We start from the raw sequence: 16,434 nt of genomic DNA, 5'->3' as shown, positions 1-16,434 counted from the left end.
CAATGTCAACTGGCAGCCCGCAGACGAAGCAGACCCCAGGGTCCATACCAGGAGCATGACTGCGAACCAAGCCTCAACAAGCAAGAGGGGGACTTAGTAATCAACATAACCCCCTGGCCCTTAACAAACATACAGAACGAGGTACTCAATAAGGGCTTAGGATACGTCCCCACTAACAAACCTGACTCATTCCTTCTGCATAAGGAGATCCAGGATTTCATTAGAACTATAAAACTGAGGGCTTTCTTTAAAGACAAAGAACCATCCCAAGAGACTTCGGATACTGGTAAAAAACCTAAATTTACTTTCACACCCCTGGACAATCAACTTCCCGTTGAGGTACTGGCATTCGAGAAAGCCATCATGCTTGAACTCAGTAAATTGAACACTAAGCAGAATGTTTTCCAAAATATGAGTAAACTTGAGAATGAGGTGATAAAAGAACTCACACAAAACAAAGAACTCGCCATAAAACCTGCAGATAAGGGCGGGGCAGTGGTGATTCAAACCTCAACTGCATATGATGAGGAATGCAGGAGATCACTCTCTGATAGGAGGAACTATCAGGTTCTGGTAAAAGACCCCACTGAGTCTCTACGTGTGCAAATAGAGGCAATGATTGAGCAGGCGTTGGCGCATAATTGGCTCACCAAAAAAGAATCGGAATTCCTGGTTCAAAAAAAATCCCTGCACACCCTACTTCTACACAATACCAAAGGTCCACAAAAACCTAGAAAGCCCACCAGGCCGCCCAATTGTGTCCGGCATTTCATCTATTTTGGAACCACTGTCCAAATTTGCTGATGCCTTTTTGAGACCTTTGGTGCAAGCAACAGACACGTACCTAAGGGATACTAAAGTGGTTCTGCAGTTACTACAGAACCATCCATTTGACCCAGACTCACAGATGCTGTTGAGCCTTGATGTAGAGAGTCTCTACACGAGCCTCCCACATGCTGAGACACTACTGATCATTGAAGAGGTACTATACTCTGACCGATGGAAATATCAAACCCCCCGTGGAGTGGTCATGGAGTGTATCTCGATAGCACTTACAAAAAACTTTTTTGAATACGAGGGCACTCTGTATTGGCAAAGTCATGGAACTAGTACGGGGAGTACATTTGCGCCGAGCCTGGCGGGATTATATGTTCACCATCTAAAATCCTCCAGGATTCTCCACCCAGACAACCCCTTCAGGGAAAGAATCCGCACTTGGCGACGCTATATAGATGAAATTCTGGTGATTTGGGAAGGGGATGGCCAATCGATCACTGAGTTCATGCATTGGCTCAATAACCAAAACCCTTTTCTGAAATTCACCCACCAAATGTCCAACGACTCAATGGTCTTCCTAGATTTGAATATCTATCCCGAGGCAGGTCTGTTAAAAACTGAGACCCATTTCAAACCGACGGCGAGGAACTGTCTCCTCAGGTTCGACAGTTTCCACCCACATCACCTGAGGGAGAATTTACCATACGGACAGTTCCTACGCCTACGCCGCAACTGTAGCGACATAGCCAAATACAAAACCCAGGCCAGAGATCTGGGTGAAAAACGAAAACAAAGGAAGTACCCAAACCAGGTCATTCAAAAAGCAATGAAGAGAGCGAGAAACAATAACCGTGAAGCCCTCCTGGAAGACAAGCCTGCCAGAGAAAACACACCCAGTAGAACAGTCTGTGTCACAACGTACAGTTCAGTTTCGAACTAAGTTTTGCAGCGTGAATCTTTCTGGATTCACTATGCTGTGCATATTCCGCGGTCTTGTGGTTGGGTCCGGATTCGTAGTCTTTTCTTTTCTTTTTTTTTTTTTTTGTAGCCCTTGTGGGCGTCGGCGTCACACCTCCTCGGGTGCATTTCCGGTGACGTCGGCATGCTTCCTGCGGAAGCTCCCACTCTTGGGCGCCATCTTCAGATTCTTTTTTCCGCGGTCGGGTCTGGATCGTTCCCGTTGGGCTCCAGACATTTTTGGAGAAAGTACTGAAAAGAGTGGAAGTTGGAGGAGATATTGGAAGAAGAAGACTAAAGAAGACTTCACAGAACATTGACGAAGAGGAAAGAAGGTGAAAACCTCGAGAACTTCGACGATCGTCGACGTCCACGCGGTCAGGGAGGCCTGAATGCACGAGGATGGACAACACGCCGTTCAAGTTCTGCCCGAACTGCAGACACAAGTACGCGCAAAAAGACCAGCACCCGGTTTGCAACCTCTGCCTACCGGTAGAACACAGAAGCGAGGACTGCAACGCCTGCGCCGTCTTCGCCCAGAAGACCCTCCGTGTGAGGAAGAGACAGAGGATAGCACACGCCGCCCTCAAAGGAAAATCCCCGACGCCATCGCTGTACGAGCTGGGGATGTCCTCAGAGGAGGAGGACAACGCTGCCGCCGAAGACGACAGCTACACGGTCGTAGAGACCGATTACAAGAAGACACCTGATAAGGTAGGAGACTCGACGTCCCACAAGAACACGAGAGACTCTGAGTCTCAAAAGTACGAGGCCAAGAGCCCGAAGGCGCCGACGCAGCGACATCTGCCGTCCGCGACCACAAGCAGGCCCAGCGGATCCTCGGAGAAGGAGTCCCTGGCCCCGAAGGCTGTTGACCAGCAGAAAGCGTCGAAGATCGTCGCCGAAAGGGACCGATCGACGTCGAGGGAGAAAGACCCTAAAGCCTCGGCACCGTCCAAGGACCCGAAAGCGAGTTCGACGTCCAAGCCGTCGACGCCGAAAATCTCGCCGCCGAACCAGGCGACGAAGAGAGGGGCCGAACGTTCCGAAGCCGAAAACGCAGCCGAGGTGGAAAGGAAAAGACGTCGGCTGGAAGCCAAGATGGCAAGCCTCTTGCAGCGGAGAAAGGAGGTCGCCGCCGAGATGAGTGCCTTCACGATTCCACACAAGACCAAGCACGCCGTGCTAGATCTGGTCGAGGAGGAAGAGGAACATGTCGACGACCATGTGCCTAGCGACGAGATGGTCGACGACCGGGAAGCTGAAGAAAATCCCTACGAGAATTACAGCTATGAGGACGAAGAGGGCAGTAGGTTGGACGCCGAGTCGGTCACCTCTGACCCACGCGAGGAGGATTACCTAGACGTCGACACCGAGAGCCCGGAAGAGGCGGTCGACTCATACCCCTCGAGACCCTCGCCGCCGGACGACATCGGGGCATACAACTCGGCGATACAATCTGCCGCAACTGCATTCAAGTTAAAGCTCGACGAAGAAAAGCAGAAAGCAGACTTCCTGCTAGAGACATTGCTCCCAACACAAACAAGAAGCCAGTTCCTCCCAATGCTCGAGAGCGTCTTGGCGCAGGGAAAGGAAGCGTTCAAAGAGCCCGCAACATGCAAGGCGGTAACTCCCAGAACAGAGAAAAAATACAAACACTCCTCGAAGGACCCGGCCTACATTCGAGGCGATGTCTCCGCTGACTCCATTATCACGGCCACAGCTAGGAAGAGGGCGAGCGTATCCACTACCTCGGGCCCACCACCGGATAAGGAGAGCAAGAGGATGGATCTGGTGGGGAGAAGGATCGAGCGAAATGCCGCGACTAACTGGCGCATGGCTAATTCCAACGCCCATGTTAAACATGCACATGTACCAGATCATGGAGGGGCTGGGGCAGTTGGTGAAGGACCTACCCCAGGATGCCAGGCAGAAGGCCGAAAAATTGATCGAAGAAGGGAAAAACGCGGCAAATTCTTGCCTTAAGACGGCCCTGGACGGAGCAGACACCGCCAGCAGGCTAATGATGATGGGTGTCACGGAAAGGAGACACGCCTGGCTCAGGATCTCAGGGTTCAAACCCAGTATCCTGAACACACCGTTCAACGGCGAAACACTTTTCGGAGCAACGGTTGACGACAAACTATGCCAACTCAAAAAAGATAACGAGACTGCAAGATCCATGGGGGCATTGCAGTTCAGAGGCAACAGAAGAGGCACCCCGGCACGGAGGCCCGGCGGGAGAGGTGGAAACCAGCCAGGTACATCGCACCAGGCCTTCCAGCAGATGCACCAGGCAGACTCGCAGGCTCAGCAAGGTCACCAGAAGCAGTCCTGGCAATACCAGCCAAGAGGTCAGTCCTTTCGAGGGAGAAATGGCCGTGGCCAGAATAGAAGAGGGGGGCAGCAGCCCACCTCAAAGTGACTTCAGACACCTCCGGGTGCCCGACCACAGAAAAGATCCCAGGGGGCACCACGTACGAAGGGGTCAGGACAATCTAGAGACCTACGACCACATGACACCAGTGGGAGGAAGATTAAAGTTCTATCTCCAAGAATGGAGAGAAATAACATCAGACAAATGGATCCTAAACATCATCCAATTCGGATACTGCTTGGAGTTGGAAAGAAAGCCAACAAACAGAAAGCCAAGGGGGAAGCCACCAGCAAGAGAACAGCTGGCGAGGCTTCAGGAAGAAGTGCAAGAACTTCTACAAAAAAAGGCCATAGAAAGAGTTCCCTTCAGGGAAAGGAACAAGGGAATATACTCAACGTACTTCCTAGTACCAAAGGTCGATGACAAGATGAGACCCATCCTAGACCTAAGGTTCCTCAACAAATTCATAAGGACACAAAAGTTCAAAATGACCTCCCTACAGGAGGTGCTGCCGCAATTGCAGGTTGGAGACTTCATGGTCACGATAGACCTCAAGGACGCCTACCTGCACATACCGATGAACGAGAAGCACAAGCATATGCTCAGGTTCGCAATCGGAGGAGGCCACTACCAGTTCACAACGCTGGCCTTCGGACTGAAATCAGCACCAAGGGTATTCACGAAGTGCCTCGCGGCGGTCGCAGCGTACCTACGAAGGCAGGGGATACACGTATACCCTTACCTGGACGACTGGCTGGTGAAAGCAAACTCGTACCAGAAGTGCAAGCAGCATGCACATGCAGTGACGAGCACGCTCATAAACCTGGGGTTCTCCGTCCATTGGAAGAAATCATCAATGGAGCCGGAGCAAGTGAAGATCTTCCTGGGGGCAGAGATCAACACCTTACAGGGCAAAGTGTTTCCCAGCGAGAAGAGAGCGAGGGCACTGGTCAAGGAAACTCGGACAGTGAGGACTGCGAGCAAGATCATGGGGATGATGGCATCGTGCATCCACCTAGTGCCGAATGTGCGGCTCCACATGAGACCCATGCAAGAATGGCTCCAGGAACAATGGTCACAGGCTTCGGGCAGTTGGGAGGATCTTGTGGTGGTGACGCACGCAGTGCAGAAGGAGATGGCATGGTGGACCTTGGAGAACTTAACAAGGGGACAACCTCTAACACTCCCAACTCCGACAGTGACCATCACCACGGATGCATCCCTGAAGGGATGGGGCGCTCACATGGAGGAGCTCAAGGTGAGGGGTCTTTGGCGCCAACAGATGCGACAAGGCACATCAATTACCTCGAATTGAAGACAATCTTCCTTGCACTGAAAGCCTTCCAGACAAGACTGTACAGGCAAAGGGTGTTGCTACAGACGGACAACACCACGGCGATGTTCTACATCAACAAACAGGGTGGAACACAGTCAACAACGCTTTCGACACTGGCGCAGGAGATATGGAGGTGGGCCATCCCTCTCCAGATAGACCTGCTAGCCATACACCTACCAGGGAAGGAGAACATTCAGGCAGACTGGCTGAGCAGACAGACCTCGGCATCCCATGAATGGGAGCTCAATGCTCAGGAGACAAGGAGGCTGTTCAACAGGTGGGAAACACCATCAGTGGACCTGTTTGCAACACGCCAGAATGCGAAATGCCGAAACTTCGCATCCAGACAACACGAAGAAGGGTCCCTTGGGAATGCCATATGGATAGATTGGTCCGGGAAATTTGCGTTCGCTTTTCCCCCGATACCACTGATACACAGAGTACTGAGCAAGTGCAGAGCGAGCACCATGACCCTGATACTAGTCGCGCCGCAGTGGGCGAGGCAGACATGGTACTCGCAGATCATGGAGATGGCGCAGTGTGCACCCCACAGATTCGGCAGATGAAAGGACCTGCTCTCCATGCAGAACGGAGAGGTGCTGCACCCAGAACTAGAGAGCATGAGCCTAGTAGCATGGCTCCTGAAGACATAGAGTTCGCACATTTGAGACTGCCCGAGAGCACCCTCGGGGTCCTTCGGGAGGCGCGAAGGCCCAGCACAAGGAAGTGCTATGTCGCAAAGTGGAAAAGATTCACGATGTGGTGCAGGAGGGAAAGACTCCACAATAAAATGAAAAAGGACTCCACGGTACTGAAGTACCTGACACAATTAATGGAGAAAAACCTCAGCTCGTCCTCCTTGAGAGTTCACCTAGCGGCTATAGTGGCATACACAAGGGGTGAGATGGGCAGAAGCTTCTTCACATCACAAGTTGTAAAGAGTTTCCTGGAAGGAGCAAAAAGGATTGCACCACCCAAGCGGGTACCACCACCGGCATGGAACTTAAACGTGGTCTTGACGGAACTCATGAAGGAGCCCTTCGAGCCACTTCACAAGGCCTCCTTGAAGATGCTTACTATGAAAACTGCTTTCCTGGTTGCAATAACGTCCTTACGAAGAGTGAGCGAGCTGCAAGCGCTAACGCTACAGGAGCCCTACTTACAAATACACAATGACAGGGTGGTGATGAGGACCGACCCACACTTCATGCCGAAGGTGGTGTCCAAGTTCCACATGAACCAGTCCATACAGATACCGAGTTTTTTCCAAAAAACAACAACTAGCGCAGAGCGAGCTCTGCACACCCTGGACGCCAGAAGGGCGGTCATGCATTACATTGAAAGGACAAAAGGGCACAGGAAAACGAAACAGTTCTTTGTGTCGTTCGCCAACAGTTACATGGGCAAGGCAGTGACTAAGACCACTATTGCACGATGGATCGCGCAAACAATCCAACTCTGCCACAAAAGGGCAGGAGAGGAACTGGCAGAGGGGGCACGCGCCCACTCCACTAGAAAAAAGGGGGCTACGATAGCCTTCCTGGCCAATACGCCCATACAAGACATATGCCTGGCGGCAACATGGGCTTCGGTGCACACATTCACGAAACACTATTGCGTGGATGTTCAGATGAACAAGGAAGCACAAGTCGGACAAAGGGTGCTCCAGCATATATTCAGAAACCAGAGCCCATCTTCCACCCAGCCGCAACGGAAATGAGAAACCGCTACGAAATCGATGCACAGCATAGTGAATCCAGAAAGATTCACGCTGCAAAACGAATAGTTTCTTCCCTGTCGGTGTAGTTTTGCAGCTTGAAAATCTTTCTGGATTCACTAGCGAACCCACCCACCTCCGCCAGAAAGATGAGGCTGGAGAGAGAAGAGGTGGTCAAAAAAAAAAAAAAAAAAGGAAAATAGGAGGAGAAGAAGTAAGAAAATATAAGGACAAGTGGTAAAGAAATTATCACCTGAATAGAACATTGCCATTACTTCGGAAAAGAAAGAAACACGGAAAAAAGAATCCGAAGATGGCACCCAAGAGTGGGAGCTTCCGCAGGAAGCATGCCGACGTCACCGGAAATGCACCCGAGGAGGTGTGACGCCGACGCCCACAAGGGCTACAAAAAAAAAAAAAAACAAAGAAAAGACTACGAATCCGGACCCAACCACAAGACCGCGGAATATACACAGCATAGTGAATCCAGAAAGATCTTCAAGCTGCAAAACTACACCGACAGGTAAGAAACTATTCGTTTCAAAACTGGTTAATAAACACTGGCATATTTTGACAAGCGGTTCGCTTGATCTGGAAAAACCTCTGTTTGCCCACAGGCGGGGCAAGAATTTAAAAGACATTCTTGTACACACAAGACCACCAACCACGAAAAACAACAAGCAAGGTTACAGGGACTACATGGCCACCATCCCTGTGGAAACTGCAACAGCTGTCATCTAACTAAAAAGAGTCAAACCCTTACTTTCATGAATGGCACTAGATGGGAACAACGCACGTTCACTAATTCTAACAGTAAGAACGTTGTGTATCTAATCACATGCCCTTGCAACAAAGAATATGTGGGCATGACTACAAGGGCGGTCAAAATCAGGAATAATGAACATAAAAGCAACATAAGATGTAAGAAATCAACCACAAAAATGGCAGCCCATTTCCTGGAACACCAACACTGTGTGAATGAAATACAGTGGACAGTGATTGAACAATTGGCAACGGATGTTGGCCTATTCGAAAAGGAGCAAAGGTGGGTGTTCTGTCTAGGGACAGACACCACCGGATTGAACGACTCGATCCCTTGGAGCCAATTGCGATGACCCATCTTGACCCAATGGGCACCCCTTAATTATGCATACCACCTTTTCGTGCTGTTGGCAAAGTAATTAGACAGAAAAACACTTGTAAAAATTGACCTGTAAAGAATTCAACTTTAATACTGTGAACAACTGATGTACAACCTGAACTGACAACCACCTCTATACTGGTTGTCAGATATTGTTTCAATGTCTTAAATGAGCTGGTCTGAATGTGTGGACCACATTTAGGTCATACCAAATCCCCCTGTCCTTTAGCCATAGCTCTAACCTATTAAGCAACCCCATGCCCAAAAACTGTCAAACTGATTTGTGTACTTCTTAACAGCTCCCTAGTGCATAATACGCATGCGGAAACATACAACATCTCCCAATTTGTCTTGGCTAAGGGAAGTGCATTGCGCACATGTGTTGAACCTCCCAGTGTTCATCAGTGCATAATAGGCATGCGCGAACAACCAGCGTCTCCCAATTTGATACTAAGACGCATGCGCATTGCGTATATGTGCCGAACCTTCTAGCCAGCATCACGATCGCCCATACACATGCGCGCAGTTGGGAATACTTACTTCTAGCGCATGCGCCTTCTTACCGCGAAACACGCCCCTGACCAGCGCGCAATACTTGACCTGGTGGAGGGATTTTATCCTTCTTTGGGCATGATTCCGCTTCCAATTACCACCTAATTGAAGCGGTTTTGGCAGTATAAAAGAAACGAATCAACACGACTCGACACATCGTCGGAGCCGCGTTGAGTGGATGGCAGTCTACTAGGTCGTGCAGTAACCGTGAGTTCTGTTGTTCAAACAAGGGCCACTGAGATATCCGATATTACCACGTATTCATGACCCTAAAACCTACCTTTAACATCTTATAGCTTGCTATATTGAGCAGTGAGGAAGGAACCCCCAATACCACACTAACTAAGGCTCATGAGGTCAGACAACCTTGATCCATAAGTAAGCGACACATATAAGATCCTTTTCCTTCCTCCACAGTCAATATTTGGGAAGATATTTTGGCGTATCTTCAATCAGTGTATGTCTGTATCTATTGTGTGTCTTTTTCTTGTTTTATTCCACAGGGTCCCTGAACCTTATTTTTGGTTCAACTTTACCCTCCCATATATGGAATTATTTTTTCCTGATCCTGGACGTCCGACTGTGATGTTTATTATGCTTTTGGTTTATCCCACAGGTTCTTCAACGCCAATTGGGCGCAACAGGGCTTATCCATACTATAACACCTATAGGTACATTTCACCTAGTGTTTTTTTGTAGAATACACTTTTACATTCTAAACCCATATGAGTAAGGTGAGGATAGTCGTGCATATCCTCGTCCTGAAGAAGGAGTCGCTGTACTCCGAAACATGTCGACGCACTTTTTGAGGTTGATATACCCTAATACGTATAACTGACAACCTCGTCTTGCACCCCTTTTAACAAAACCAGCCGAGGACATAATAAATATTTTCTCCTACGAGACAGGTATTTTTTAACCTTCACTTTTCTCACCTCACCACTCACTCTCCCTCTCACACACACAAACACATAGTTCACTATCAGTGCTCCTACGCATCCGTGAGTCGCAGCACGCCGCATCCCGTAGAGAGATGCGAAGGCTCCGATGATGAAGCATGACACCAAGGGGCCTGTTGGTGTGTGAGGGGTATTTAAACAACACTGTGTGCTCCCCGTCACTTTAGGGATCACTACCACCATCAATGAGCGAGACCTGTGCATTTTTTAAATGAGTGGTGAACAAATATGAGTATGTTGCTGGAGATGTGGGCCGCCGTGCCACCAATGTACTTACCGGGGGAGGGTAAACACCCATTAATCCGCAACTTTCTTTCCGCATGCCATCACTCTGCATACTTTCATTACAAAAGTACCATGACTCAGCAATGCCATTATAACGCATGGCATTACATTTTATATGCTTTTACCACGCATACATTTACAACGAAATTCGTTGTAAATGCATGAATGGTAAAAGCATGTTTTTTTTAATGTTTGGATAAGGTAAGTATGGGTATAGGGGTATATGTTTTGGGGTACTGAGGTGTATGTTTTGGGGTGTTTGGGTATTTTAAAGGTTCAGATAAAGGTTTGGGTTATGGGGTCCAGGGGTAGTTTTAGGGTTTAGGGATAGGTATGGGTTTTGGAGTACAGGGGTATTTTTAGGGTTCAGGGCTAGATTTGGGTTTTGGGGTATAGGGGGATTTTTAGGGTTCAGGGCTAGGTTTGGGGTTTGGGGTACAGGGGTATTTTTAGGGTTCAGGGCTAGGTTAGGGTTTTGGGGTACAGGGGTATTTTAGGGTTCAGGGGTAGGTTTAGGTTTTGGGGTAAAGTGTTATTTTTAGAGTTCAAGGCTAGGTTTGGGCTTTGGGGTACAGGGGTATTTTTAGGGTTCAGGGGTTGTTTTGGGGTACAAGGGTATTTTAAGGGTTCAGGGCTAGGTTTGGGTTTTGGGGTACAGGGGTATTTTAGGGTTCAGGGGTACAGTTGTATTTTTAGGGCTCAGGGCTAGGTTTGGGGTACAGGGGTATTTATAGGGTTCAGGGCTAGGTTTGGGTTTTGGGGTACAGGGGTATTTTTAGGGTTTAGGGATATGTTTGTGTTTTGGGGTACAGGGTATATTTATAGGGTTAAGATGGGTTAGTGTTTAAGGGTGTTGGGGTATTTAAAGGGAGCAGGGTGGAATTAGCACACGTTATGAGACATGGCATGAAGGGCGGAACGTACCACACGCCCCCAGCGTTTATCACGCCCCCAGCACAACGCAGAAACGCCCACAAGGGACTACTTTGCTGGCACGGATCTTTTACCTTTTAAATGTATATGGTGGGCTTCTGGATAGCCTATGTCCTTCTGCTGCAACTGCCCTTTCCAACGCTGTATTGGGTGTTGTGATTGGCGCTGTGGTTCCTGAGATTACCCGCCTCAAAGGTTTGGGCTCTCTCTTTATTATATTAGTATAGATCAGCCTAGGTCCTCCTAGCTGCTCAGCCAGAGTGAGAGATCGTAACGTAATGTTGGTGGGTACAACAGTCTTCCTCCACAATGGTCCATTAATCAAGTGTATTTCTTGCTCATTGGTCCAGGTTACATCACGTATGAGGATGCGGCGCGCTACTTGTCTGTTCTGATGAGACCAGAGATGGACCACGCCACCACCAAAAGCCTCAGAGACAGGAGGGCCAGCAGGAGATGAAAAGTGTCCGGAACCATCCTGGGACTGGGCCATTACAGGGGTGTGTCGGATGGTGTGTCACAACAGCATCTTTAAACAGAGCTTCTCATGAACCTTCTGTCCTCTCAACAAGAGAGGCTGGAAACTTCTGCTTTATTTGGGTCTCAAATTTACTAAGCTACGAAAAAAGAACTGTGCTGAAAATGTCTCCCATAAAATGTAATTCCTGCATTTTGTGAAGACTTATTTTTAAATGAGATAGTAACAGGCGTGGAAAACGAAGGAGCGCCTGAGTAATTGTGGGAGCCAAGAGATGGAAGGCCAGTTCATTAGCTGAGGCTAACAGGGGTAATATTACACTTTTGCATAGGATGAAACAATTTTTTTGCACAAGGTAAATTAAAATTTGGTCTGTGGAAACTTGAATGTCAAGTCACTACTTTCGAACCTTGAACATCTTCCCTTTCACAGCTGGATGTCTTTAGTAAAGCCCCCAAGTATTGTGCTTGATACAGTCCTTATTTGCGGTGGGCGAGCCACTGAAAGCTCAAGCTGAAGTCTGGCACTGGCTCAGCTTGAGGTCCTGTTGGAACCTCGAGCCCATAACAAGCCGAGCTTTCATCTGCCTTCCTCTCCTCAGATGTGGCCTTACGGCCAGAGCTGCTGACTGTGGAAGTGGGGAACCTGGTTCGAGTCTCGGCACCTGATCAACATCAGTTGATCTCCCCATCCCTATAAACATTGTGTCTGACCTTGTGTAATGTAAATGTCATCATTTGTAAAATGATGCCATCTACATTAGAAAGCGCACAGGTACCTCCAGAGAGGTGTCTCAGCGCTGGGGCCCGTTGGGAAGATTAAGCAAGCTACTGCCCAGAATCACATGGTGCTGGGCTAACCTGCGTGCCGGAGCTGGGGATGGAACCAGGAACCTTGTGGTCTGGAGTCAGGCACCCTGGCTGCTGCGCCACACCTCTTACACAATGTAACTGGTGCTCATGTAAAGCACTCCAGTAAGCCTTGCGCTATATTTTGAAAAGTATACTGAAGTAAAAACAAACCGTTATATAAGGAAAGACAAATAGATACCCATTTATTGGCTGATTTGTACAAAGTGAAACCAGAAAACCTGGAGGCATTGCAGCTTCCTCGCTTAATTTGTGTTATTAGGCAAGTCGTTTATTGCACTAAAACTCTTTTTTTTCATTATTGCGTATGAAAATGCAAGTTCAGACTTCTAGTTGTACAAAAATAACACTTTTAACTTCTCAGAGCAGTGCTATAATGTGCTTTATAAGTGTTGAAGCCTCCACGTGTTAAGGAAATACACTTTTTTTAATTAAGAAGAGACTTTATCCTATTTTACGTCACGTTTGTTGTAGATTTACATAGCAATTATTTTCAGGGCTTGGCTCTTGCATGGGCTCTAAGCTGCGAGCCAGAACCTAGGTTCGGCTCTCCCTATTAATTACTTCTCTTTTTTCAATCTTCATTATAGCAATAAAATGTTGATCACTCTTCTAGAAGGTAATCGCTTTTTACTTAAACAATCGGTACAATCTGCAATGCTTCCAGCAATCTTGCAGTTTCAGTGTGGAATTTTACCACCTTCAGTGCTTTGTCACAATGCTGGAGAAAAAATAAAGCTTGTCTAAAGGGCATATCCCATATCTGGACGTGGCCTTTCAGTCTGAATGAGGTCTTCTAGAGTCAACCATACTGTCTCAGCACTGATGATAGTTAATTGGCTGTAGGGGTATGCATTAAAGCATCCTTGCTGGCTGCTGATGCTTCATCACTTTGAATAAATATGTCACTAGCCCTGCTACTCTTCCAGAAGCCTAGTGGAGAGCTGTGGTGCAGTGGCGGGGGCAGCGGACTTCGGAGCACAGGGTTCACGGTTTGACCCCCGGCAGCAGCTCCGCTCAGCACCATGTGACTCTGGGCAATAGCTCACTTAATTTCCACGACAGCCTTCAGACCCGTAAGGGTGAGTAGTTTGCGCTTTCCAAATACGGATTTATCAAACAAAGATCTTCTGTTCTGAAGCAATCAAGCCGTCTGTTTGACAATATTACTTTTTTTCAGGTTCCAGTGGATTTGGAGCCCACCCACTGCTTACCACCCGTTAGCTTCTGTGCTCACTCTCATTTGTCTGCTTTTTGTTTCTCAGCTTGTGTGTGCTTTCCATCCTTTTCTTGTGTTTGTCCCTCTTCTGGAGCATGGCCTGGTTACTTCTGTCCTTCCACTGCTTACTTTTCAGGCCCGACTTGTTTCTTTTTGGTTAAACACTCCATCAGTCAGGGACATTGGGAAATCAGACATTTGTGAAGCTTGTTCCACTCACCTGCAGAATTTCCCAATCACATCAGGTCGAGAATTGCTTAAAATGAAAAATAGAGACATCCCTCTAGAGCCAATCTGTTTTATGGAATTTCATCTGTAGCCCGGCCTGGGGTAGGGTTATCTAGACCCTCTGGCAGTAAAGACTTAGTCAACATAACCCAACTTGAGGCAGTGAACTCAATGGACTTTAACTCACACAACCGACTGAGCGTTTACATGAGACGGGTGCGCATTAGGTATCAATCAGTCCTGTGAGTATTGTGATCAATGGACCTCAACCTTCTTTCATTATGAACAGACACGCTCAAGAACTCACACTAGGAATCTACTTAATTTAAATCAAAAACTCACCCCAGTGCAAACAATATGAAACGTGGTTAATATAAAAATATATAAGATTAATGGTAACAATATTTGTCAATAAAAAGTACAGAAAATACTGCAACATTGAAACAATCCAACCTCACCTCTCCCTCCTCTAAGCTAATCTGACCTATTGGGTTTCTTACATGGTCTTGCTCACAACTTATGAGAACAATGGAGGCAATATTCAGTAGGAAGACATCTGTTGGTCCTGCCGGAAGACTCAATGTGTCTTCTGTTAACCTTCAGCAAGGGAGAATGTGCTTACAGCTTTCATCTGTGCCACTCAACCTGTGATTCCTCAAACTAAGATTTCTCTCCCTCCCTAATAATGCTCCAATGCAGTTTATTTATCTTTCTTAGGCTTTGTCGAATGTTTTAAAATAAACATGTCAATATAGAAGCCCTCTGCCCTTAGCTGCTTCAAGGCACGTGTGCTGTAGATACACATGATTTACATAAGTCCACTATCTAGTGACGGGCTCGAATGATTGCCAGGCTGCCCTGGGCACCTAAGAGGGCGGCCACCCTTAGTGCCACATGATGGCACAGACCCCAGGAGCGGTGTAAAGTTGTTTTTGTTTTCTTCAAGTCACAAGGCTGTGCGACTCCTCCTCTTGGGAATATTGCGCATGGTGATTGATGCCATCTTCTGATTGTTTTTTTCCACCAACTGGTTCGGATTTAGTATCGAGAGCTCTGGTTCGAGTCTCCTTTGGCCCCTTTTTTTCGGTCCGGGATAAATATGTAGTCTGTGTTGTTTTGATCGGTATAGTATAATCTCATACTAGATTTCCTAGTGGGTTTTCGACTTGTCTCTTTGACACTTCACCATTTCAACTGAGACAGAGAAGGACCTGCTAATTGAATGCACTGCATTCCGTTTCTGTCCGAAGTGCCACTCCAAGTACCCTCACACTGACAAACAACCTGTTTGCAACTTATGTCTCTTGCTTGAACATGGAGAGGACACCTATGAGGCCTGTAAGTCTTTTCGGTCTAAAAAGACTCTTCGAGATCGAAGGGCTAGACAACAAGAGATACAGCGCTAGCAAATGAACAATGTCCCAGACATCTTCGGTTGACAAGAGGAGGAGGAAGATTTCGAGTCTCAATCCAGAGAGGACTCGGCCACTCTTCTGCCAGCACAAAAACAACATACTGTGAGTACTTCTACCCCAGCTCCGAAATCCAATTCCTCAGTCTCAACTGAAACAAGCACTGGTGTTGCCAATAGGTTTCGCATTTGGAAAGTTGGAGCTATTGGTTTTGTAAATGACATTTTATATTTATATATCGTTATTGGCATTGTTAATAACAATATATAAATATACAATGTCATTTACAAAGCCAATAGCTCCAACTTTCCAATTCGAAACCTATTGGCAACGCCAGTGCTTGTTCTGGAGTTGCAATCCTTGTTTACTACCTGTGTATACGTTGCATTGCTTGCTTTAACTCTACAAAAGTTGTATAGTAGGTTTCCCAAGAAATGCGTTTTCCCTATCTTTGTGAGGTACATTTCATTACCCAAGCTATTCTGGATCATTAGTCACAACGAATACTATAGCGAAACAATGGCTTTTTTTGGAAAGTCGTCTCGAGAAAAAGCAAGGGAATACAGAGCCAGAAATGTCCTGCATGATTCCTTTGCCCATAAACCACAGCCACTTGAATGTAAGAGGTCGGTGGGTTAAACACCTGCTGCAGGAACATAGATGTAGCTTGCAAGTTATCCTTGTGTGTTCTGTAGTTTGGTGTTCCTTTTGCCACTAAATGTCGTTCATCTGTCTTTTGGTGTCCCTGCTCATCCTTTAGCACTGCCACTTTCAAGCAAATCCTGCAGATTGGACTCGGGTGTGCCATGGTCAACGGGTGTCGGGTGCTACTTAGCAGATCACAATGCCCGTGCTTAACGGACATGCACAGAACTGCCATTGTGAGATCTGCTAAGTAGCACCCGACACCATCGAACATGGCACACTTGAGTACAATCTGCAGGGTGCGCTTGAAAGGGAAGTTGAAAAGAGCTGGGACAGGGACACCAAAGACAGAAACGACACTGACAGAAGGTACACCAGTAGAGAGAGCACATAGCTTATGTAGAGCTGTTCTCCACAGCAGATATCTTATAAGATATTGAAAGCGCTCTTTCAGTGCAATACTTCTATGTTGCACTCAATTAATTGCAACAGTGGCCCCTGCTGCTGTGCCCGATGCCGCGGGAGGCGCACAGTGCACATTTGCAGAGG

The 16,434-nt window shown here is 47.5% G+C and overlaps 1 protein-coding gene across 1 annotated transcript in view; it reads left to right on the top strand.

Moving 5' to 3' along the window:
- The window catches only part of FAM216B (family with sequence similarity 216 member B), a 33,831-nt gene extending 21,938 nt beyond the window's left edge, over nucleotides 1-11,893 (top strand). The window contains exon 4 of the mRNA XM_086952194.1: nucleotides 11,385-11,893. Within this exon, the coding sequence (XP_086808320.1) occupies nucleotides 11,385-11,494 (110 nt within the window). The 3' untranslated portion in view covers nucleotides 11,495-11,893. The remainder of the gene's footprint in view (nucleotides 1-11,384) is intronic.
- The last annotated feature ends 4,541 nt before the right edge of the window (nucleotides 11,894-16,434 follow it).

Source organism: Lissotriton vulgaris, chromosome 1_1, assembly GCF_964263255.1.
Source record: "Lissotriton vulgaris chromosome 1_1, aLisVul1.2, whole genome shotgun sequence".
Taxonomy (NCBI): Eukaryota; Metazoa; Chordata; class Amphibia; order Caudata; family Salamandridae; genus Lissotriton; species Lissotriton vulgaris.
This window is presented reverse-complemented; position numbering and strand designations above follow the sequence as displayed.